Raw genomic sequence first — 26,464 nt, 5'->3', positions numbered from 1 at the left:
ATAGAGGTGTCATCTTGGATTCCCACCCTTGCCAGCCATATGTCAGCTCCCATTTTCTAGGATTTTCTCATCTCTTTGCTTCCGTGCATGATGTCACCTGCCTAAAGTGCCCCAATTCTGCCCCATTTCCTACCTAGAGATGTTCTCTCCAAAGTCCATCTCCAGATCCACCTCCTTGAAGAAGTTCAACAGGAGATCTTCCAGCGGTTTCTCCCTCCTCTCTCTGCTTTTCCATGCTGCCTTTTTCCCCTTCCATTAGAGTCTTCATCACAGGCACTCTACTTACCCCAGCTCCTCCCCCACAGGCCAGACATGAGCTCCTCAAGGTCAGGAGTCCGGCTTATGGTGAGTGGTAATGGGCTCTGACTTGAGTGAGTGGAGGGCATTCCTCCTGCCTTAGGACTTGGCTTACAGAACACCTGGCTTCAATTCCTGGCTCCCCTCTTACCATCTGTGAGACCCTGACAAGTGTCTTTATCACCCCATGCCCCAGGTGTCCCACTTGAAATCAGGGGTCCTAATTATTACAGTTCAGTAAGCATCAAACACCACAGTCCAGTGGACAAAAACTGAAAGAAAGGGATGCTGGAACGGGTCCCCTTTGGGGATGATTTAAGATGGGTGGGGAATAGGAAGTCATTCCTAAGGAATGTTTTCCACCAAAATATGGTACCTGCTTATGAATTCTTTTGGAACCATATCCAGAGAAACCAAATAATGCTGAACATATTTTTGAAGAAAAGTTTTAATGTCTATTAATTCGGGAAAAAGTGCATCGCACTGAAATTATCACTCTGGCTTGTTCAGCCCAAAGACTGGTCCTCAATGCTCATATACACACAGCATTGTGGGCCGTGAAAACATACACTGAGGTAAACAGCCTCTGAAGATCACATTCAAGGGAGGGAATACATAGCAATTTCCAAACACAAACACAGAATTACAAACCTTGTTTAAAAATCAGCTGCACTCCCACAGCACAAATGTTCCTGCCTATCTCGTGCTTCACAGCGTGCAGAGGGACCAATGGCATGGCATCTCCTAACTGGCTCCAATGGCCTTTGCCTCATTACAATTGTTGGTCCTGTATCACAGTGCCAAAGATTTCTCAGAAGGCGCTCCCTGAGTCGTCATAGTCGTTGAGGGTACTCTGCTGCACTATCTTCTGGCCCACATCGTGAGGTGACTGGTAGATTATCGTCTGCTTGATTTTGATGCCTGAGTCATCATTATAGTTGGGTTTGGGGGTGGTAACCTCATTGTAGAATGACTCCGTGGGGGTGGTCTCTTCGATCTGGGGCTGCTGTGTAGTGGTGGTCTCTTCCACTTTGACTTGTTCAGTGGGCGTGGTCTCTTCCATCACGATGGGCACTGTGGTGGTGGTCTGTTCCAACTTGGGTTGCACTGTAGTGGTGATCTCTTCCACTTTGACCTGTTCAGTGGGGGTGGTCTCTTCCGGCACGATGGGCACTGCGGCTGCGGTCTGTTGGATCTGGGGCTGCTGTGTAGTGGTGGTCTCTTCCACGGTTACCTGCTCAGTGGGGGTGGTCTCTTCCGGCACGATGGGCACTGTGGTGGTGGTCTGCTCAGTCTTGGGCTGCTGTGGAGTGGTGGTCTCCTCCACGGTTACCTCCTCAGTGGGAGTGGTCTCTTCAGTCACGATGGGCACTGTGGTGGTGGTCTGCTCAGTCTTGGGCTGCTGTGTAGTGGTGGTCTCTTCCACGGTTACCTGCTCAGTGGGAGTGGTCTCTTCCGGCACGATGGGCACTGCGGCTGCGGTCTGTTGGATCTGGGGCTGCTGTGGAGTGGTGGTCTCTTCCACTGTTACCTGCTCAGTGGGGGTGGTCTCTTCCGGCACTATGGGCACTGTGGTGGTGGTCTGCTCAGTCTTGGGCTGCTGTGTAGTGGTGGTGTCTTCCACTTTTACTTCCTCAGTGGGGGTGGTCTCTTCAGTCACGGTGGGCACTGTGGTGGTGGTCTGTTCAGTCTTGGGCTGCTGGGTAGTGGTTGTCTTTTTCCCTTTTATCTGCTCCTTGGGAGTGGTCTGTTGAATCACGATGGGCACTGTTGGGGTGGTCTCTGTGACTTCAACCGCCTCTGTAGGGACGGGTGCAATGGTCTGGATCCCTGGCCCTGGATAGAACGGTATGACTTCTGTCGTACCTGTTGTGGGGGCCTCATGGATTATGATATGCCACCAGGGGGTGATGTCCTTATCACACTGGCTGAGATCATCGATCAGAGTGGAGTACACCAGCTTGAAATTTGATTCTGGAAACCTCCTACTGCAGACCCTGCTTCTCAGGACCACATTGGCGTCCTCACAGAGGTTCCTCTGGCAACTTAAATGATAAGCAATTTGTTTCCAGTAGATAATATCACTTTTACAACCCTCTATGCAGGAAGTTGGGTTGCCGGTAAAGACACAGGAAAAGTCGTGGTCCATTCGGGAGCACATGGCCTTAATGGCGGTGCCCTCTGCGTGCTCTATCATAGTCACAGTACATGAAGCTTGGTCTGGAGTGACAATCTCACCATTGACCATGGGCTTTTGTTGACTGGGTCTCTGCACAATTTGGGGCTTACCCAGAGGGATCCAATGATTTTTGGTTGCTCTACTGCCTTGCCCCTTCCATGACGTCGGTGCGCCCACCGCCAAGAGCACCTGAGCGGCCAGAAGGAGGAAGGGCAGCAGGGTGAGGCTGTGGATTCTCATGGCTTCAGCTTGGAGGAACCTGTTTGACAAAAGGTGAATGAGTCAGTGCAGAGCTGCAGTTCAGCAGTACAGGGCTGCAGACTGACCCTCCCTCCCCGCGCACACAGGACTGCGTGCCGGCAGTGAGACTAAGCATCCTTCTGGCTCCTGGATCACTAGACAAGCAGCCCAGCCATTCATGTTTCTGCTTGACTTGAGTCTTGAATGTGCAGAACCTCCTGTTCTTCATTCATTCCTTTGTCACTCTCTGAGCCTCCTTAACTCTCACTCCCTCATTCACTCTCTCATTTAAAGTTGCATTTGCTCACTTACTCCTTCAGTCACTCTTCAACAAGCATTTAGGGGACACCTACTATATACCTTGCACTAGAGTAGGTGTGGAATTTATCAAGGTGAATAAGAAAGTTAAGCATCTTAAAAACTTAGAGACAACTCTTTGAGGAATTTAAACAGCATTAACCAGGAGTCAGTCCCAACTGTGTCTCCAATGAGACCTTGGGCAAGTCACTCTCCCCCTCTATGTCTTAGTGCCTTTACTGGACACTGAGGTGTGGGAAACAATTACTGCAAACTCTCCTCCAGCTGTAATGTGCTAGATTCCTAACTCACGATTATGCATGAATTCAGAGCAGTCCACAAGGAGAAAGGACGTGGTAAGTGACATGAAAGGTGATGTCTAACCCCAGGTTAAACCTGCATGGGGTGGGACTCTCTGAGATGCGTGGGTTTGTGAGGGGGCATTTGGGATGCAGTAAGAATCTAAGGAAAAGCACGAGGGAGGGGAGGTCATTCAGGTTGACTGGGCAAACAGAACCAGGGGGATGGGGTGCATTTCCACCAGTCATTTTGACCGCAGGGTTGAAGGGGAGGATCGTGTGTAATTGATTTCTGAAGCCCTGCTGTGGCACTGTGCTGGGCATATGGAAACCCTCAAGCAGTGCTTTTAAAAATATATCATCGAATAAATAGGGGCCGGCCCAGTGGTGCAGTGGTTAAGTTCGCACGTTCCACTTTGGCTGCCTGGGGTTCACTGGTTCGGATCCTGGGTGGGGACATGGCACCACTTGGCAGCCATGCTGTGGCAGGCGTCCCACATAAAAAGTAGAGGAAGATGGACACTGATGTTAGTTCAGGGCCAGTCTTCTTCAGCAAAAAGAGGAGGATTAGCAGCAGATGTTAGCTCAGGGCTAATCTCCCCACTCCCCCCCAAAAAATCATCAAATACGTAAGCTGACCTCAAATGCTACACTAAACTGCATGGATTTCATCACATGTGTGATAAAAAGAAACATGCTTGAAAGGAGAAGAGAAATAGGATTTCCATTCGACCCCTACTATGTGCCGTGTCCTCTACCAGCATTTGAGTCTCACCTTGTTTAATCCAGTCAAGAGCCTGCCTGGTAGGTGATAATAAACCACCCCCAGGTAACGGATGTGACAGCTAAGGCTCAGACCAGTGAATAAATGGCTCGAAATCCCATAGTGGGCAAGTGATCAAGATGAGACAGGTAGACAAAACTTATTTCTCTGCCCCTCTAGACCAACCCTTATTGACAGATTTGTGTCTTTATCTTTACTCTACTTTTCAGAAAATATTGGCAACAAATGAGCAAACTATGAACTACTTAGGGTTTAGTCTGATGTAGTTCATGATAAGATGATTCCTATTATAAGGCTCCATATTAAAAGAAAATACAGAATTTTGTCTGCAGACCACACGGCTCAGAAAATGGTCTGGATGTCATTTCCACCCTGGGAATATGGGCTCCCATTAGGATGGAGAAAAGGAAGACAGTCACAGGCGGGTGGGCTCCTTAAGTGAAGGGTGGGACAAAGGTTGGGTATACCAGACAGAGACCCACTCATTCCTCAGGGCATTAAGACTCAGCTTCCACATGTCGCTGGTGGGATCCAGACCCCAGGAGCCTGAGGTCCCTGGGGGAGCTAGAGGAAGGGTGGAATGAAGGTCTCAGGAGAGCCAGGCTCTTACCTTGTTCAGAGTGTGCAGATCCAGTGCAATCCCAGATGCCAGAGGAAGCCTGCAGGCTGGCAGCTGTCTCGTCTGCAGTGAGAGGCAGGGGAGGCCCTTTTTATAGGAGCCCAGGCAGACAGGGTTTTACAACACACATGCCTGCGCAGCTTTGTCGCATTCCTCTCAGCCTCACCCCTTTTGGAGGGAGCCAGTTCCTGCAGGAAAATGGTTGATGTAATCCTGGGGGGAGGGGGTTACATGTGGGACATTAGACTTGCTTCTCCAAGGCCTTCCTTTTCCCCCAGTGGCCTTGTTAGGAGGACCACTGAGCCTTGCCAAGACCCTCCCTGGTGGGATGAGGACCCCAGCCGCAATATCTGTGGGGAGTAACAATAACTAACATAAAAAGCAATCATATCTGCCAAACAGTGTGCTCAGCCCCTGTCTCCTGAAGCTCTCCCTAATTCTCCTCACATCCACTCTGTGATATGGGGAGCTCTGATTGACCCTTTTCACAGATGGAAAATGGGAACTGGGAGATGCTCAGGGCTTGTCCAAGGCACGGGGCTGGCAAGAGGAGGAGCCCTGGGTTTCAACCTGGGCCTCCCTGCATCCATCCTCTGCCCTCCTCCTACCTGCCACTCTCAAGACACGTGGGGTAAATGAGTGACTGACTCTGGGCAGGCCATCTCTGTGTCCGTGTCCCTGTTGTCACTGAGGCCCTGAAGTTCCTGTATGGGCAGAGGCATCCTGGGGCCCTGAGAGGCTGGTGAGTAGGGATTCCTGATCTGGGGATTTCTGATGATGATGCTCGCCTTCAGATCACAAGCGGAGACCTCCCTCTGGTCAACCATCTCTAGGCAGAGTCTGGTACCAGAATGAGCTTGTGGAAGGCTGGACACACCATTGGTTTAGCTGTGTGACCTTAACCTCTCTGAACCTCCACTTGTTCATCTACAGATTGCTGACAATAACAGAACACCCTTAGGGTTTCATACTAAATTATTGATGAGGCTGAGCTATTAACCTGAAGTTAAACAGCACAGATTTGGTTGCTAATGGGGTCTTAAGTTGTATTCTTTACAACGGTTACATTTTGTTTTCTTGTTATGCATGTAGAAGGAGACTCCTTTGCACAAAGAACACGTGGACCTCACTACATATTGTCACTTCGCTATTCGTGAATATCGGGGCATAAGAAATTGTTCGCTTTCTTTTTAAGTGGGCTATAGGAAAACAGTGACATAGGGCTGAAGAGAAATGGCACGTGACCATTGCTATTAGGACAGAGCAGCAGAGAGCAATGGAGACTCTGGCAAAACAAGGAATCCTGCCTTTCTATAGTCGACAACTGCACTAACTTACTGACAACATGTGAGCATGGTTCTCAGGTTTGTCAGGTTTTCTGAACTTTAAGAAATGCCCCATATTGCAGATGCATGTTTATGAAATTGCTTTGGCATCTAATTCAAATTTTTAAAAACATCAACCATATGCAGACCAAAGGTCATAACTGTGGTTTTATTCTAATCACGATTCACCTCTTTGAGAATTCCAAGGTCCCAGAGCTGTGGATGTTGACCGGTTCACTTGGTGTTTTAAAGGGTCTTTGCATGAATTCCACTGGAGGAGGCCATTTCCTTAAACTCCAAGCCTCTTTAAACCTGCCCAGTTAAAGACCAGCCCGATTGTCCTGACCTCCAGCCCACAGAAGCCGTGACCTCCACTCACAGGCACTCAGTGAGGTATTTGGGGGACTATTTGGACACTGGCAAGATAAAGCTGCATGATCCTCAGGGAGATGGAGATGAAGGTGGACTCTGAAAACAGGAGAAGCTCGTCTTGATCCTCAGGAGGCAGCCAGATTCTTTCTGGAGGAAGGACTACATCCTCCAGAACACAAAGCAAATTTAGAAGGAAACAGGTGGACTCCAGGATCTTTTCTGAGAAGTGTCTCTAAGCTTTGCAGGTGACATGGAACTGCCCCCACTGGCTTCCCCTGGCCCTTCAGCCTTCCTGTGCTCCCATCCCCACTTCTGCCTCGATCTTTCTATTCCAAACAGGGGGCACACTATTAGACCGGGCTGTGTAGCCCTTTCTCTGTTGGCTCAGCCTGTCATTCCAAACTCATTTCCAGACACACACACATCGGGTGCACGTGTACACACTCAAGCACGCACTCTAATCTGGCCACACTAAATCACTCACCCAACATTTCCTGCACGCTCAGTGCACTCATCCCCTTCCTGCCCTTACTCCTGCTGTTCTCCTTACCTGGAATGCCCTGCCAGTCCTACTTTGCCAGGCACACATAGGCTCATCCTCCAAGATCCAGTTCAAATGTCATCTGTTCTCTGTTGTCGTTGGTCCCCTGCTCCTTCCCCTCTCCCTCCGCTATTCCGTGGATGTTCAGCAGAGAAAGAGACCACCGCCCCCAGTGCGTGTTCACAATGTGCCAGCATTGTGCTAAGGCTGCGTGCCCACAGGAATTCATATCTCAATGTATTGTGAAAATGATACACTTCTACAGTTTGCGGAGAGACTGGAGAGGATTTGGAGCCCCAGTGAGGCTGCTCACTGCAGGTTGCCACCACTGCCCCACACTCCCAGGACGGAGGGCATCCCTGACTCCTGGACAACTGACTGTGTGAACCCTCATCACTTTTTTTCACAGGGACCCCAGGAGGAAATTCCGCCCTGGATCCTCGTGGTACATGTGTGGAGCTGAGGCTTAGGTTGCCCAAGTTCCTTGTCAAGCGGCCCAGGACCTCAGAATGGCAGAGCCAGCCTTTGGGCCTGGGGCTATTGGCGATTAACCTTTCAACAGAGTATTTTGGATGCTGTCTGATGGTTCTGAGACCTGAATCTTTATCAATTCAAAACTATGAAGAGAAACCCAGTCCTGCTGTCCTGTTTACCTCCATGTTCTCAGCATCTACAGTAGTCCTGGCATATAGTGGGAGTTTTCATTAGAATTGTTTTAATAATGAGTTGAAAAACCCAACTTCCTCCACTGCGAAGAAGAGAAAAAAACCCACTTATTTTCTCATTGAATGCTGCTGTTAAGGAATGATGTTAGTTCAGATACACATGGATCCATTGGTTTAAACAGTCTCTGTTTGTCAGTCTCTTTCTGTCTGTCTGTCTCTCTTACTCCGCCTCTCCCTGTCTCTGTTCTGTACACTTTTCCCCTGTCTAGTTTTATACTTATGTAAATTCTCTCCATTTGTCATAGAACACAACATGCCCTTTCGTCTCCCCAGCACCCATATGAACACTCAAGAGAACTCTGACAGCCCTCCCTGGTACATTCACTGAGTCTATTGCAAGGAGGAGAGACACGTGGTGGACAGCCCACCAGAAGCACAGCTGGAGTGGCGGATTGGCACTTCTCAAGAAGAAAAGGGGTTTCTGTTACCCAGAGAAGGAGAAAAGGCTGACAAAAGTAACAGATCTGATCTACACTGCAATACGCGCTCACTAAATGAGAACAAATCCCAATAATAAGTTACAATGGAATTTCACAGCCTTTGACTAGTTGGCTAGCTTATTGAGACAGGCATCCATGAGGCTGGGTACAATTTAGCTAATTAGGGAAGCCGTTTCCATCTCTTGGGACAGAACTATTCCTAATCTGTTTGAGGATCAATGAGTGAACTAGCTGCCTGAAGGAGAATGTTTGTGACAGGAGAAGATGAAAGGTAAGATCCCAAAGTCAAAGGGAGATCTTGAATGCAAAGCCAAAGGCTTCATTCCTGAGGTTGAAGATGACAAATCTGCAACCCAGGAGCCGTGACCTCCAGACACTGCCAAGGGATTGTGCAGGGCACTCCTGCTGAGCCTGGACTCAGCCTCAGAAGTCATTTCACCCCAGTCCTCCCCTGGGAAAGCCACTAGCATCCATCAGTGTTGGCATGAGGACAAAACCCCTTTGCCCTTCCTGCCTTAGATGGGGCTTTGGAATCTGTTGGATACTTTTACACAGAAGAGTGAGCAAACTCACACCTTAGAGTGGCCACAAGCTTTACACAAGAAATTGCACATGTATTGGGAGGGGACTGACACTGCAGAAAAACCTACCCTTCACATTCTAGTTGAGTGTGAATAACCCCAGACGAAAAGCAAAGCAAGCAGATTTGTAGCCCAGGGTTGTGTGTCTTCCTTTGGTCTAAGAAGGAATTTGTCTTTGGCCTACCAACTCCGCAGGGGAGATGGGAAAGAGAAGCAATGTTGTGTAGAGGAAAGTAGGCAGGAGGGCAAGGAAGCTTAGAGCTGAATGCTGCCTTGATGTCATTAAGACCGTCTCTTTGCTGGGGATTTGAAGTTGAGAAATATTCACCTAGAAAAATTAATTGTATCCTTCCATCAAACCAGTGGGACATTACTCCCGTTTGACAATTGAGGAAAGTGAGACTAAAGATACTGACTTTACTCCCATGATATCTAGATGGTGATGATGGGGAGCGGGAGGAGGAGGACACTGACGATGAGTGTCAGTGTCACAGGGCTTCTGCATCCCAGGCCTCATTCTCAAACTTCCCTCACTGCCACTTCACGGGAACCCTGTTATGACTTCATTCCTACAGAAACAGAAACCAAAGCACTGTGAAGGTAAGAAACTTTGTAGGTAGGTTCCTAAAACCTGGAATGTCATCACCTCATCTGTAAATGAGGGAGAATTGTTCTTCCCTCATAGGGTTATGTTATTCTCAAATGAGATATGTCAAAAGTGCTTAGCATTTTTGTGCTTTACACAATTAGAGAAGAATTCAGTGGGGGCCCTCCTAGTATTTTTATTAGAAATGAAGTAATGTATCCACCAATTGAAAAACTCCCTGTCCTTCTTTCTCTCCTTTTCTCTGTCTATTCCTCTCACTCTATTAATGTTTTTAAAAAATCTTAGAATAGTTTTAGATTTACAGACAAACTGCAAAGATAGCTCCCTTGCCCCACGTCTCACTCAGGTTCCCCTATCGCTAACCTCTTGCATTATTACGGTACATTTATAAAAGCTACTGAGCCCATATTGCTATTTTTCACTAAAGTCCATACCTTATTCAGATGTCCTTAGATTTCACCTAATGTTCTTTGTTTAGTTATTAATAGGCACTAATTTTTTGAGACAGTTTTAGGTTCCCATCAAAATTCAGTGGAAAGTATAGAGTTTCTATATACACCCTGTCCCCACACAAGCACGTCACCCACATTGTCAACACCTCCTACCAGAGCGGTAATTTTGTTATACTTGATGAACCTGTATTGACAGGTCATTATCTCCAAAATCCCTAGTTTTGATTGCAGTTCACTCTTGGTGTTGTGCGTCATGGGGTTGACAACCATCTAATGATGCGAGTGCCCCATTATAGGATCCTGCAGAGTAGCTTCACTACCCTACAGATCCTCTGCACTGCACCGTTCATCCCTCCCTCCCCCAAATCCCTGGATGTCTCCAGTCTTTATTTTACTGTAGGTAGTTTTGCCTTCCCGAAGTCATGTAGTTGGAATCATACAGAATTTAGTCTTTTCACATTGGCTTCTTTCACTCAGTTATATGATTTTAAGTTTCTTCCATGTCTTTTTATGGTTTGATAGCTCATTTCTTCTTAGCGCTGAATAAGTTCATTGTATGGAGGTACCACAGTTTATTTATCTGTTCACCTCCTGAAGGACATCTCGGTTACTCCCACGTTTTCGCTGCAAAGAATAAAGCTGCTGTGAACATTCATGTGTGGGTTTTGATGTGGACATAAGTGTTCAAGTCCTAATCATCTTTTCTGTCCAGCACCCTTCCAAGATTCCGCATGACGTGTAGGAGTCATAGCTCCTTAGGCTCCTCCTGGCTGTGACAGTTTCTCAGATGTTCCTTGATTTTGATGACCTTGAGAGTTTTCAGGTGTAAGGGTCAGGTATTTTGAGGATGTGTCCCTTTTGACATTTGTGTGGTCATTTTCTAGTGAGTAGATTGGGGTTGTGCCATTCTTCTCTTCATCCAAGATTTACGTGATGGAGAGCAGGTTTCCTTCTGGGGGTTCCATAGGCAGTCTGAACACAATTGGAAACCACCCACAGGTTAAGGCTGGTAGTTGAATGCATGTCTCATGCAGTCTGGTCACTGGCAGGTGACTTCAAGTTCAGAAGCTGATTTCACTCTTATGTGTGTTACTACCATATGGTTGCTTGACCTAGAGGGTTCGTGCCCGTGGGTGCCATCACCAGAGATTATGTCAGTGAGTGTGATTTTGTTCTGAGATGAGTCTTAAGTGTGCATTTTACCAGGCCAAAAGGGGTCAAAACTCAGTCCCTCCCTCAAAGGTGATGGCATGAATAGACATAGAAAATGCTGAGTCACTCCCTCAAAGCAGTATTATTTTGGGGCGTTAAAGCACATGCATTAAAAACTTATTCACTGTCAGAAAATGAGGAAATTTGCTAAATGAACATCAGTCAAAATATTATTAATATTGAAAAGAACATTCATCTTAGACCTAATGAACAGTATAGGCATTCCAAATTACCAATGCCCATTAGTCATGGGATTTCAGAATTCCTGTATAGCAAATCAAATGATACATGGTGCTAAAGTTTTACTTCAGAAAAACAAGAGACAGCAAACGGTTGATGGTACAGTATTTGGTATGAATGCAAATTGTAGCCCTATAAAGCTTATTTATCTTCATAGCAATGCCCTGTTTCACATCCTATAATACTGAACCCATTTTATTAGAAGTAATGTGCAAAGCCTGGTTCTCACTCTGAATCCATGTATAAAGTAACTGATAGTTTTTGTAATATGTTAAACCAAATGAAATTCCTGTTTGCAGTAGGTCAAAAATGGCAGAACATGAGCAATTTTGAATGGATCAAAGTATTAATAATAGTAAGGTTTTCTTTTTTTTTCTCAAATGATACGGCTGTTTCAAAGCCTTCTATGTTCTTTAAAAAAATATTTTTTAGCTCTCTTGTAACAAACTCTCCCTATAAAGCTTTTTCATTGATCATCTTTGGGGTTTTCACATCTTTGTTTTTAAAGATTTAATTTTTAAAAGAGCCTTTTAAAGAAATCTGCTCCTTTTGGATAAGATTTTCCAAGGCACACCAATGTCGGTGATTCTCTGCACATGTGCACACACACATGTGCGTGTGTGCAAATGCACACATATCACCTTCATATTTGGGATAGAAGGAAGTCCTAGAGAGGCTGCCTTTGGGATTTTCAGTCTCCAACCTGTTTGTTACAAAGAGAGCCAGTTGCCACCCTGGGAAGCTGGAAAAAGAGAAGACAATGCCTTTCTCTGCGTTAGTGCTGTGAGTGACCATGCACGTGTGAACTGCAGCTGCTGTCACATGAAGAGGTGAAGGTGTTTAGATGAAAGGCATCAGAAAACAGCTCTGAACAGGCCTGTGAGGGCTCCCGGGAAGATGGTTCCCCCACTCAGAGAGCAAAGCGTTCTCAGCTGCTGTGGGCTGTTTTGGGGAGGACAGGAAAGAGGAAGAAGACACTGGGTGGCTCTAGGAGACCAGGGCTGGCCTCCAAACAGACCTCATTCATTCTGCCACTCATTCATTCATTCTGTCATTCACTCATTCTTCCATTCGTCCAAAGAGCACTCATGAAGCACCTAATGTCCCAGGCTCTCTCTGTCATTGACTAGAATACAGTCAAGGTGACATGGTCTTTGCCCTCAGGGAGATGGGGGACAACAAGGAGAAAGACAAGGATCTCAATCATGAGTAATTGCGGTGTTGGAGGGAAGCCTGGGGTGCTCAGGGTGTGGACATCTAACCTAGCCAGTGGCAGAGAGAATTTCTCAAGAGCCTGCAACTGGTTAAGAGACAACTCAACCGCTGGAGGAAAAGGAATGGTATTTGTTCAATCATTATTCAGTAGCCACTATGTGCAAGCTGGTAATACCACTTTAGGGAATGCAAAGGTGAATGTGATTTGGCTTCTGTCCTCAAGACTGGCCAGTTTAGCCTGCGGCTCCCTCTCTGATGATTGCTGTAGTGATGAGACCTCGGCACTTCCAAACTTCAGGCATCCAAGGGTTTTCCATTTGTCCACAGAATGAAGTCCTAGTTTCTAAGGCCAACATATAAGGCCTTGCCCTTTTTAATCCCAGTCAAATTCAGCCCAATATCCATTATCCCCCTTAGGCTCCAGTTATATCTGAGTGTCTATTCTTATACCCAAACATCAGACTATTTCAGGACACTTTGCCTCTGCCAAACTGTTTTCTTTGTCCTCAAATTCCATCCCAACATTATCTACCTGGAAAATACTCATTCCCACTCCCCATGCCATGACAGAACTCATGGCTCCTTTGTCTGGGTTGCCCTAATTTTTTACAGCCTTCACTATTATTATGGTTGACTTGTCATCTTATTGTGGTTCATTTATGTGCTTGCCACTGCCATGATCCTGGGAAGTCACATCTGTAGCCCAGAGCTCAAGCATGAAGCTTGGAAATTTGCAAAATTTAGCAAATATTTCTTGGATTAAATAGGAATTTGTGTCTTTCTAGATTCCTCTGCTTGCAGTAATAGAAATAATTAAATGTGAACAAATGAAAACAAAAAAATCTGATAATTTATTTGAAGTTTCTTATAAATCATGGATACAATGGTTGGGCAGGACCCCCAGACACACAGGGAGCTGGGGACTAGAATATTACCATCATGCTCATTTGCATATCGCATCCCAGTCTTCTCTGCCTCTGTGCTCTGTTTTCTCAGTCTGCTTTTCTGCACATGGTTGGAAACATGGGTGTCACCAGCTCTGAGCTGAGCTGTACTGTGGAAAATCTACAGGAGAGACTGTGGTAGGTTGGGATTGAGTCATGTTCCTGCCATTGGACTCAAGACCCTGGTGAGGGGCAGGATTCTGGGGTGAACAGCCCTGTGCCCTGAAACATGTAGTTGGATTTTGGGGAGACTGAACGGTTCTCAAAGATGTGGAGAGCTGTTCCCAGAGAGTCTGTAGGGAGAGTCTGTAGGTTTCATGCCTGCACTGGAAGAAAGTTGTGGATAAGGTAGATGAGGAGGTGCGCAGGAGGGCATTCTAGAATTCACCTGAGGCTGCCCCCAGACCTATGGCTCCCTATCTCTAGAAGGATCAGGACTCTTAACTGACACCCACACCCTGGGCAGACCTCCCCATCATAGCATTCATACATTTAATAAAAGAGATTGAGCAATGACATGGTGGTGAGAGTGACAGCAGCTCTCCCTTGAGCTATTGCTCTGAATAGTTTGCACGCAGGATCTCGCTTAATCCTTGCCCCATGCTTAGGAGATCAGTGCTACGATTATCCACATTGTAGAGAGGAGGGAATTAAAAATCACCCCAAGCCAGACAGCTAGTGGCTGGTGAAGCCAGGGCTCTAAAAAAGGACACTGAGACTCTAAAAACTCCGTGCACTTCACCTAGACTGCTGTCAAAGGTGCCACAGAGCCAAGGGGAGCTTGGTAACGCATTTGGATGTGCAGGTGATTTACCACGATACTGGCCAGTGGCCTTTGAACATGGGTTGTTTATCTATTTAAAGGTCTATCACTAATGTAAGGGCCTCATGTGTGCCTGTAGCATCTGCCCTTCATATCTACACTCTCTCTATCCTCCTGCATAACTGGCCCTGCTGTGGGGCCCTTTGGAACCAGCAGTTAGAGAGGTCTGAGACCATACAGCCTGCCACATCCAAATGAGAGATAGAAAGTCCACTCTGGGACTGGGAGAGGGGATAGGCACAAGGAACACTGTCCCCAGCCCATCCAGGTCACGATCTCACAACTTACAAAGCCTTTTAACTATGGAAGAGTCAAGCTCTAAGAGTGACAGTGTCATCTGAGTGTGACAGTGGAGAGGGAAGGAGAATATGACTTCAGCCAACCTTGGGCCATTTTGGGTTTGGTAACATGCTCCTTTCTTCTTTCAACTTCAAATGATCTAAAGGCAGAAAAGGGGTCAGTCACCTTTTCTCAGTTTCTCTTTAAAACAATCATCTGAAGGAATTAAATGAATTAATTTGCCCCAGACTTAAACTTGTTCTAGCCAACTTTTACCACAAATTTTCATGCTTCAGGGTTATGTTCAGGCTAGTCGAGGCTAATGACCTTCGCAGTGTGATTGGGAGACTCGTGTTCCCAGTTTTCAGGAGCACTGTTGACTTCGAGGCGTCACCATGTGGTGACCCTATCCTGGAAGACCTGGTTGGGATGTGAAGAGCTTTCTTCTTCTCCTTTGAATATTCCAATCTCTTTTCTGCCTGGTTGGTAATCATACTGCACGTCTGTGTGGCACAATTTCACTGTTAGAGCCTTCACTGTATAGTGTTACATTAGACCCTTACAACAACTCTGTAAGGAGTAGCCATTATTTATGCCTGAAATCAAGATGAGAAAATTTGCTTCATTGACCTCCGTAAGGTCACAGAGCTCATTCCTTTCAGTTACACCTAGATCGTCTGCTCCGGGGGCCGTCTTCTTTCTGCTCTGATAGAAAAGAATGAAAAATGACCCTGGAATCCAATACTAAGCCTGACAGCAACTGAATACACAATTCTGGGAAAATCCAGGAGGAGAAATCTGCTTGGAAAAAACCCTGTTAAGACTTCAGCTCGCAGTCTGGCTTGGCTCACCTTCTAGAAGCAGATGGAGCCTGAGAAAGGAAGGAGAGGCAGAAAGGGAACAGATGCTCCCTGGGAGGTGTGGGCTGTAGGGTGAGGAATTCAAAGTGTGGAGAGGGATGGGGAAGATGCCTTTACATGAAACTAGTCACTACCTTTACTAGCTCTGAAATCTTTTCCAACTCTAATTTCTAAAGCATTGATAGATGCATGAGCCCAGGAGAACATAAAAATATATATTATTAAAGGAATAGCCATAGACCTCCCAGCTGCCTCTACGATGGCATCTGACAAGCTCTATAGTCAGAGAAAAGTCTTTCAAAGCGTTACTTTGTGCTGGTTATAAACTGCAATCATAGACTCACAAACCTGGATATATTTGCAAGTAGACACACAGCAACAGATTTTTCATGCCCACATTTTTCTTAGCCATTTTATTCAAAGCAGTTAGATTCCAACCATAATCTATGCATCTCTCAGGCATTTCTTAAATCCTTCCTGCAGACAGTGAGATGGTTCTTAAGAAGGTCACTGATTGGCCCAGTTCTCAAGTTGACCCAAGTTTACATAAACTCTGAATCACCAAATGTAAGAGGAGGAGTATGCATTGGAGATGATGTAGTTCAATGACATCAGACTAAATTCATCAAACCAATTAATTTGACAAATGCTTACTGAGTGCCTAAATGAAGCCTAGACAGATTATGTGTCACCAACAAGGTCCTCGAGCCTGTGAACCAGCAGAGTGTACAAGGTGAGTGAAGCAGTTGCTGTTAAAAAGAAAGTCCCAAATCTCAGAGGCTTAACACATGGAAACTCATTTCTTCTTCACATCAAGTCCAAAATGGGATGTTTCTACTCCACATTTAGTTGTCGTCAACATTTTTCAGTTGTTGCCTCTGTAGTCCCAGTCTTGTCAGACTTTGGGACTGTAGCTAAACTGACCATCCGTTTTGGATGTATTCTGACTGGACATGGCTGATGCCTTTTCTCAGTCTCTTTGGCACAAAGTGTCAAAGATCAGCGTGCCTGGAAGATCCCCCGGACCTCCAGAAGATGTTTGCTGTCCTGCCACAGGGGCACCTGAATTCTCCTGCTATTTGTCGCCAAGGATGGGCCAAGTAATGGGACAAGCCTTCTCCCCGCAGGGGGTGACTACACTGATGATGTCGTGCTGGTAGGTTCCAATGCAGAGCAGGTGGCAGCCCCTTAGGAGTCGACTCTGACTCATTAGTCCTGAGGATCAGGGACCAGCCATCTGTGTCAGTTCTTGGGAGTACTGTGGGCTGAGGCTCAAAGGCTGATTCCTGAGATAATCATGCAAACATTACTCACCCTACAGATCCCACAGCCAAAAGAGGAAGCCCATACTTCATTGGACTCTTCAGGAATAGGAGACAATACATGCCCTGTAAACCCCAAGGATCTTCGTGAAATCCGTTCTCTGTTACTGCAAACTATGCTGGGTGGAACCCCTGGTAAAGGGAGGCAGCCTCTACCCAGTCACCCTTTAGGGTACCAACTTCTTGGCGATGTGGTTCCCAGCTCTGCTCCATTTGAGAAAGAGCTGCTGGCTTGCTCTTGGGCCCTTGTGGAGACTGAGTGCCTTAGAGAAGACTGCCAGTTATCGTTGTGTCCAGGTATCCCCATCCTGTAATGAGCCCCTTAAATGCTAAAGACAGAATTAGAAAGGCAAACAGACTTTTCATAAAAAGTGGAAATGGAAAATTCCAGAACAGCAAGTCTAGTCTCACGGATGAGTGCTCTTTGCACAGTAAAGTTGAGGCCATATCCTTAGGGACCCACTAAAAGTCTCTGTATTACTCACAGGGACAGCCTTTGGCTACCTGGAGATTGCTTCCGGGAAGCCCTGAGGATGCTTGGGCCTGGTTTACTGAAGGCTCATGCTGCCTAAAAGCTAATAGTGTCCACGGGGTGGCAGCAGCCAGCAGTCCCAGGGACATCTCTGGAAGACCTACTGCGGTAGGAACCCATGAGCAAATGGGCTAAATTATAAGTCATCGTCCTTGCCTTAGATAATACCCCGAAGGACCAGGCATGCCTTTTTCACTTGTTCTTGGCCTCTGACCAGCAACCTAGCCAGAGGGTGACAGTTTCCTGGTATTTTCTTTTTGTATTCCATGTAGATGGCTTGGGAAAGTGCTTGCCCAGATGAGACTAAATGTAACAATGTGGCTGATTCACCTGCATAGCCCATGTGGCAGCACAGCACCTTCATCCATTATTGGACTAGGTATAATAATCTTGCCAATACTACAATGGGCTCTAAAGATGTGCTGTCATTAGGTACCAAGGAGTTCTAAACGGTCTACCAGGACTGTGATAACTTAGTAATTGATCTGTCTGGCTAAAGGTGAATAAGAACCCATAGGTCTCAGGGTGGGTCCTGTTCGTGCCAGGCAAATAGAACACAGGCCCTCTGCCACCATCATGTGGCTGCTTCTGGCATTTAGTGGTCTTTGACACTTAACCTCACAACAGGGGTTGCCATTCCTGCAGATTCTGGCTACATCATAGTAGCACTTGATACTAAGCTCTGCAGTGTTTTTGGACATCTGGGACACTTACGATCATACGCTACCACGCCATTCACAGCAAAGGGGTCCCAACAGTGGGCTAATGAACATGACATTCAACAGACATTTCATGTCCTGTCTCATTCTCAGGCTGGTGGCATCATCAAGAGGTAGAATGAACTTTAAAAGATTTGACTGGAAAAGATTGCTGAATAGACTGTGTTATCAGCATCTTGAACTACTGTATAGCCAGACAGCGTGAGCATTCATGCAGCTGTTCCTCAGAGTAACAGCACCTTTCGGAGCAAGTGTTGGGAGAACATTCAGACAGAAGAGGTAGGGGTACAAGGAGACCAGTTCTCCATATCTGTGGTTCCACCCTGACCACTGATCATTTTTTTTCCACTGACAATTCTGCTTTGGAAGCATGACAGATTTCATCATCAGGTGACACCATAGGTGATAACACGGAGAGAGTGACTCCAGTCTGTTGCTTCCACCACCACCTGGTTTTGGTTACTAAATATGGAACATCTCAGGTCACCAGAATTAATGATGAGTTGGTTGAATTTGTAACCCTAAAGTACTCTTACACTGGCTCTTGTGGGAAGAACAGGGGACATCATTGAACAGTTCAAGTTCTCTCACTTTGCCCCTGTCCCATTAACTCCCATCCATCTGAATGGAAGATCTTGGTGTGGTTGGATAATTGGTTGGCAAGGGAGAGTAGTGGCTACTGGATTAGGACAAACAGATTGTGACCAGAGAATGAAAGCAACACTCAATAGCTGGGGAGAAGCCCCTTTTACGTTTAAGTCTATAATCCACCCACTTTTGGTTGATTTTTGTGTATGGTATGAGGTAATGGTCAAATTTCATTTTTTTCTTATGGATATCTGGTTGTTCAATACCATTTGTGAAAAGAATTTCCTTTTCTTTTTGAATTGAATGGAGATATTTCTTCATGATGTGTTATGCATAGGTGGATTGGTCAGCTGGCCTTTTCTTGAACTCCCCAGTGACAAGGAATTCCCTGCTTCACAAAGAAACTCGATCTTCTGTTTGATGGAAGCCTACTATGAGCAGGTGACATTGGCTCCCCTTTGTTGGGCCCTACCCAGTGCCAGGCATCATGCCGCCCATCAAATCTACCCAATGAAGTGGGTACAGTACCCTCCCCATTTAACTGAGAGCAGAGAATGAGGCTTAGGGAGCTTGTGTTGCTTCTCAAGGGAGAGCCACATTTGGATCAAGGTCCTCTGAGTCTAATAGCAGTCCCTACTGCCTCTAAAGGACTGTGAGGAATCAAAGGAACTTAAGACATGGGCTTTGTGCACAAGTGTTTGAGATCTTGTTGGAAGACAGAGCAATGAAATAAATGCTCATTTAGAAGAGGATAGAGAAGTGGTGGGAGTCACTGATCTGACCTAGGGAATAGTAGCGTAGTTCAGGAAAGACATGAGGGCATGCAGGAAACCCTACAGGAAACCATGCAGGAAGATGGGAGTGGAGATGGGCGTTTCAAACTCATGGGAGGCTTTGACCCTGGTGGTTAGCCCTGTAAAGCTCCCCCATGAACATATTCTCAGGACTGACTCCAACTTCTCCCTTTCTTGTATGACAGTTACATAGGCACGGATGGCTTTACCAACAATCTGTTGTCTGTTGTCGAGCTTAGCCACATATCTTTGGCAAATACTACTTCCTAAACAGATCAGGCAGGACCTCTCCCCTTAGGATGACTTAAAATATTGCTTGGCCAACTTTATTGTGCATCAAACTCATGTGGAAAGCTTGTTAAAATATACATTTGTTAGTGATATCAGCAGGATGGTGAACTAGGAAGCTCCATGCCCTCCTTTCCCCAATGAGTTAACAACAGTATAGGACTAGAATACTTTCGTGAGAACTCAAGAGACCAGTTGAGAAGTTACAGTTTCCAGGCCAAAATAAAACCAAGAAAGGATTCTTGTGAAAGCAGTAGGAAAATTCATGGTGTTTTTGCATTCCCATCCATGTCTCACCCCCTGCCAGGCATAGTGTGGCACAACTGAGAGGAAACCTTCCTTACTCAGGCTCCTCCTTCAGGATTAAAACAAAGGAGTAGGCCTGCATCCAACATTCTGGTGTGTCTGGGGGCTGCCAGAGGTGCTGGTTTCTATCTTGCCTGACTCAAAGCCCTGATGGGACCAGGCTTCATGTGGAAGCCGCCAAGAACAGCAAGCACCGCAGCAAGTTAGAGATGCAATTTCACAATAAGCCACCAGGGGGAGGAAAAAGACCACGGGCTTTTGAGAAGAAGCAGGGACAAGCTCCTTACGGAATTTGAGACAGTTCAAAGCACATGCATGACCAAGAAATAAGAGCCAACTACAAGTTGTCTGAGAAACCCACGTTAAATATAAAGATACATAAGAAGAGTAATGTCAGCGTCACGACAGAGTAACGTCTTTGTCTCTCCCCTCTAAGTTACAGCTAAATGGACATTCGTTAACCAACAGAGGATTCTCTACACAGCATAACAGGAGGCCTGAGGGAACCACGCAGCTGTACACCTGAAGGCAAGTGGACTGGATCCCCGGAAAGCAGTGGAACTAGGTGAGCGGACCCCAGCAGCAGCAATCCAGGTTGCAGATTCTCACATAGCAGCCAGCTAGCCTGTAAATGGAGGCAGGGGCATCCTAGCCTGTGAATGGATGCTTTTGGAGTCGTAAGCCCAGCTCGTTGGAGCACCCACCTACCCCACCTACTGAGGCAGCCCTTCCCATGAGAATGCTCCCCACTGAGTAGTGGCAGCTCAGCCCTGGCAAAGGCGCCCCGCCCACAAAGTGCAGCAGCTCAGCCAGTCCCCTGCCAAGCACAGCAGCCCCACCTGCATGAAAGCAACCTAGCCACTGAGCACAGAGGCCCCACCTGTGTGAGCACAACCTGCCAGGTGGCTGCAGGTAGCTAGTGGAAATGCAGAGCGGCCCTACCAGCAGATGGAGTGGGATCAGAAAATGCAGCACCTGCACCACCCCCAGTGGTGGCAGGTGGAATCAGTGATCTGACACTACCACAAACGCACCTGCAGAGGATCAATTCATTAAACACCATGAAGAACTACGGTAACACTTCAGAGGAGAAAGAAAATGACAAGTCTCCAGAAACTAATCCTGAAGTCACAGAAGGTTACAATTTAAATGACAGAGAATTCAAAATAGTCATCCTAAAGAGACTCAATGAGTTACAAGAAAACTCAGAAAGAAGTTCGATGAGCTCAGGAATAAAATTAATGAGCAAAAGGCATACTTCACCAAAGAGGCTGAAGCCCTTACAAAACAAACTGTACAGAACTAGCCCTGATGGCCTTGTGGTTCCAGTTTAGTGCTCCCTGCTTCAGCAGCCTGGGTTTGCTTCCTGTCAGGGAACCTCACCACTGTCAGTCATTTGCCATGCTGTGGTGGTGGCTCTCCTAGAAGAACTAGAAGGACTTACAACTAGGAAATACAACCATGCACTGGGGCTTTGGGGAGAAAAAAACGAGGAAGATTGGCAAAAGATGTTAGCTCAGGGCAAATCTTTCCTGGCAAAAAAACCCAAAACCAATACAGATATGAAGAACACAATTAATGAGATAAAAAATGATCTAGAAACCATAAAAAATAGAGCTGACCTTATGGAGGACAGAATTGGTGAATTAGAAGGTAGAAATATAGAAATGCTTGAGGTAGAGGGAGAGAGAGAGAACTAAGATTAATTATAAATGAAGAAATTCTTTGAGAAATATCCAACTCAATTGGGAAAAGCAACGTAAGGATTATAGATATCCCAGAGGAGGAAGAAAGGGAGAGAGGAGCAGAGAGCTAATTCAAAGAAACAACAGCCGAGAACTCCCCGAACCTGGGGAAGGCTGGAAATACAAGCACATGAAGCTGATCCACTGTCAAGAATGCGGTGTAGGGCGACTCTGAACTCAACTCCTTCCACAGACAAAACAAATTTACAACTACCTTTGGAACAATTACCCCGAGAGAGAACTGAAAACTGCATAAAAAGAACCCCCACAATAAAGGATGGTGCTGACTGAGGTGGAAGAGGCAGCAATTCCCCTCTGGAGAGGAAAAACCACATTTTAGCCATGGCACTTCACAGCCAGGAGCAACTTCAAGGTGCAAAGCTTTCCTGGAGGAGTGCTGGAGCTGACTGGGAGAGCTTTGCCACAATAAGCAGCTTTTGGACTCAGCACAACTGAGATGAGTGTCATAAGATCTGGCTTTGCTGGCTATTAACAATAATGGGGAATACCCTCAGAAAAGCTATCAGACATAAGGGAAAGGAAAGCCTGCTCTTAAAGGGCCAACACACAAATTCACTCATTTCAGAAAGCAACTTAAAATCCAGAAAGAAAGGTGCTCAGTCCTTTGGTGAAAAGAGACTCACTTGATAGGCTCTGGGCCATCTCAGTAAGAGGTGAGACCTCCCCAGGGACTGAGACATTGATGACAACCACTATTGTGACCTAGTACAGGTGTGCTGACATAGATGTTGGCAGACACCATTGGAGTTCTTCCCCTGGCCTGTTAGCCTATGGTCTGCCCCACCCACTAGAACACTGATTTAATCCAGCTCAGCCAGGGCAGGCAACCGCCCTAGGGACTGGCCCCACCCAACAGCAAGCCCTCGGGCAACGTGTGGGCCAGCAGAGACAGAGTATGTGGGACCTCTGCAGTGGGATGAATGGGTCTGTCTCTGTGGGGCAGGGCGTGAGTGAGGGGCAGGGCATGTGCAAAGGGTGAGCCTACATTTCCAGTATGTGTGGGTCCTCTGAAGCGGGGTGAGTGGGTCCACTTCAGTGAGTCAGGGCATGTGCATGGGGCAGGACTGTGTTGACAGGGTGTGTGGGCCTGTGGGCAGTGGCGCTTGTCAGCTGCAACAGACTTGTGCTTCTCAAACAGTTACATAGGGGATCAGCCCCACGTTCTAACATCTGAAACAATTGTGTGCTGCCACTTCTGGGGCCGGCCCCACACAGCTGCACTCCTGAGAGGGCTGACAACAGCCTTGCAGGCTGCTGGCCTACAGCAGTTGTAAACCTCTGAGCCCAGCAACCAGCCACACTGGAGGCCTATTCACTTAACAGGAAAGCTGCAGCAGAAATGTGCTGTTAGGCCTTGTAGCCAACTGTGCTGGGGCTCCCCATACCTGATAAAGTGACTGAAGGGACCACAGCAGCCACACAGCTGAGCATTACAACCAGATGGCCACGGGGACAGCCTATCCTCCCTGTGCACCTGCAGCAAGAGCAGCCCCGCCAACACAGAGGGACACATGCAGCCCACACAGGGGACACTCCTGGAACATTTGGAACTGATGATGAGAGGGAAGCACTCTGCTAGGCCTCATAAGCCATCTCTTACATAAGGCCACCTCTCTAAGATTGAGAGACACAGCTGATCTACCTAATACATAGATACAAGCATGAAAAAGAGGCAAAATGAGGAGACAAAGAAATATGTTCCAAATAAGGGAACAGGATAAATCCTCAGAAAAAGAACTAAATAAAACAGAGATAAACAACCTACCTGATAAAGACTACAAACTAATAGTCATAAGGATGCTCATTGATCTTGGGAGAAGAATGGATGAATTCAGTGAGAACTTCAACAAAGAATTAGAAAATATAAAAAGGAACCGATCAGAAATGAAGAATACAACAATAGAAATGAAAAATTCACTAGAGGGACTCAATAGCAGAGTCGATGAAACAGAAGAATGGATCAGTGAGCTGGATGAAAGACTAGAGGAAATCACCCAAGCTGAACAGATAAGAGAAAAAAGAATTTAAAAGAACGAGGACAGGGGCTGGCCCCGTGGCTGAGTGGTTAAGTCCGTGTGCTCCGCTGCAGGCGGCCCAGTGTTTCGTTGGTTCGAATCCTGGGCGGGGACATGGCACTGCTCATCAAACCACACTGAGGCAGCGTCCCACATACCACAACTAGAAGGAGCCACAATGAAGAATATACAACTATGTACCGGGGGGCTTTGGGGAAAAAAAGGAAAAAATAAAATCTTTAAATAAAAAAAAAAAGAACGAGGACAGTCTAAAGGACCTCTAGGGTAACATCTAATGCACTGACATCCATATTATAGATGTTTCAGAAGGAGAAGAGAGAGACAAAGGGGCAGAGAATCTACTTGAAGAAATAATATCTGTAAACCTTCCTAGCCTAAGGAAGGAAACAGACATCCAGGCACAGGAAGCATAGAGAGCATCAAACAAGATAAACCCAAAGAGGTCCACATCAAGACACATTATAATTTAAATGTCAAGATTTAAAGATAAAGAGAGAATCCTAAAAGCTACAAGAGAAAGGCATCAAGTTACGTACAAAGGAAAACCCCATAAGGCTACCTTCTGACTTCTCAGAGAAACATTATAGGCTAGAAGGGAGTAGCACAATATATTTAAAGTGCTGAAAGGAAAAAACCTCAGCCAAGAGTACTCTACCTGGCAAGGTTATCATTCAGAATGGAAGGAGAGATAAAGAGTTTTCCAGACAAGCAAAAACTAAAGGAGTTTATCACCAAAAAACAAACCTTACAAAAAATGCTAAAGGGAATTATTAAGTGGAAAAGAAAAGACCGCAAATAGGAATAATAAAATTATCAAAAAAACCCACATACAATAAAATCACTGATAAAGGCAAATATACAGTAAAGGTAGCAGATCAACTACCTATGAAGCTAATATACGAAGGTCAGAAGACAAAAGTACTAAAATTTTCTATTTCCATGATAAGACAGTAATGGATACACACACACAAGTAGGTTAGATATGATTTCTAAAACATAAATTGTGGGAGGAGAGGAGTAAAAGAGTAGAGCTTTTAGCAAGAGGCCATAGTAAATGGACCATCAACTTAACATATATATATCCACATATATAGATTGCTATATACATAGGTTATTATATATGAACCTCATGGTAATCACAAACCAGAAACCTATAACAAATACACAAAACATTAAGAGAAAGGAACTCAAACTTAATATTAGAGAAAGCCATCAAACCATCAGGGAAGAGAACAACAGAAGAAGAAAGGAAGAGAGAAGAACTACAAAAACACACAGAAAAAAAGAAAGTGGCAATAAGTGCATTCTTATCAATAACTGTTTTAAATGTCAATGGATTAAATGCTCCAATCAAAAGGCATAGAGTGGCTGATTAGATTAAAAAACAAGACCGCTATATATGCTGCATACAAGAGATACACTTCACACTTAAAGACACTCACAAACTGAAAGTGAAGGGATGGAAAAATATACTCCATGCAAATGGCAATGAAAAGAAAGCTGGGGTAGCAATACTTATACTAGACAAAATAGACTTTAGAACAAAAACTGTAGCAAGAGACAAAGAAGGGCACTACATAATGTTAAAGGGAACAATCCAACAAGAGGATATAACACCTGTAAATATCTATGCATCCAATGTAGGAGCACCTAAATATATAAAGCAATTATTAACAGACATAAAAGGAGAAATAGATAGTAACACACTAACAGTCGGGAACTTCAACTCTCTACTTACACAAATGGATAGATCATCCAAACAGAAGATTAATAAGGAAACATTAGTCTTAAATGACACATTATACCAAACAGACTTAGTAAATATATACAGAACATTCCAAAAACCACAGACTACACATTGTTTTCAAATGTGCATGGAACATTCTTTAGGATACATTACATATTAGGCCACAAAACAAGTCTCAATAAATTTAAGAAGATTGAAATAATACCAAGCATCTTTTCTGACCACAAGGGCATGAAACTAGAAATTGACTACAGGAAGGAAATTGGAAAAGCCACAAATATGTGGAGATTAAACAAAATGCTACCGAACAACAATTGGGTCAGTGAAGAAATCAAAGGAGAAATAAAAAAATACCTGGAGACAAATGAAAATGAAAATATGACATGCCAAAATTTATGGGGTACAGCAAAAGCAGTCCTAAGAGGGAAGTTTATGGCAATACAGGCCCACTTCAACAAACAAGAAAAATCTCAAATAAACAATCTAACAGTGCACCTAAAGGAGCTGGAAAAAGAACAAACAAAGCCCAAAATCAGCAGAAAGAAGGAAATAAAAATCAGAGCATAAATAAACAAAATAGAGACTAAAAAACAATAGAAAAAATCAATGAAACAAAGAGATGGTTCTTTGAAAAGATAAACTGAATTGACAAACCTTTAGCTGGACTGACCAAGAAAAATATAGAGGAGGCTTGAATAAATAAAATCAGAAATGAAAGAGGAGAAATTACAATAGTCACCTCAGAAAAACAAAAGATTATAAGAGAATATTATGCAAAGCTATACTCCAACAAATTATCCAATTTAGAGGAAATGGATAAATTCTTAGAATCATACAACCTCCCAAAACTGAATCAAGAAGAAAGGAGAATTTGAATAGATCAATCACCAGTAAGGAGATCAAAACAGTAATCAAAAATCTCCCAAAAAATGAAAGTCTGGGACCAGATGGCTTCCCTAGTGAATTCTACCAAACATTCAAAGAAGACTGAATGCCTATCCTTCTCAAACTCTTCCAAAAAATTGAAGAGGAGGG

General features: G+C 45.4%; 1 protein-coding gene across 2 annotated transcripts in view; it reads right to left on the bottom strand.

Annotated features, from left to right (window-relative positions):
* Positions 1–729: 729 nt before the first annotated feature.
* LOC102148275 (chondroitin proteoglycan 1-like) overlaps positions 730–26,464 on the bottom strand; it is a 44,469-nt gene continuing 18,734 nt past the window's right edge. Inside the window, exons 1-2 of one of the 2 annotated variants that reach the window (XM_070262639.1) lie at positions 4,707–4,875; positions 730–2,735 (exon numbers count right to left, since the gene is read on the bottom strand). In XM_070262639.1, coding sequence (XP_070118740.1) covers positions 1,109–2,716 — 1,608 coding nt within the window. In that variant the 5' untranslated portion in view covers positions 2,717–2,735; positions 4,707–4,875 and the 3' untranslated portion in view covers positions 730–1,108. Of the gene's footprint in view, positions 2,736–4,706; positions 4,876–26,464 lie in introns of those variants that run through there. The other variant, XM_070262640.1, reaches the window with a different exon arrangement.

Source organism: Equus caballus, chromosome 3 (assembly GCF_041296265.1).
Source record: "Equus caballus isolate H_3958 breed thoroughbred chromosome 3, TB-T2T, whole genome shotgun sequence".
NCBI classification, from domain to species: domain Eukaryota; kingdom Metazoa; phylum Chordata; class Mammalia; order Perissodactyla; family Equidae; genus Equus; species Equus caballus.
Note: the sequence above shows the minus strand (reverse complement) of the source record. Positions and strands in the feature narration are given on the sequence as shown.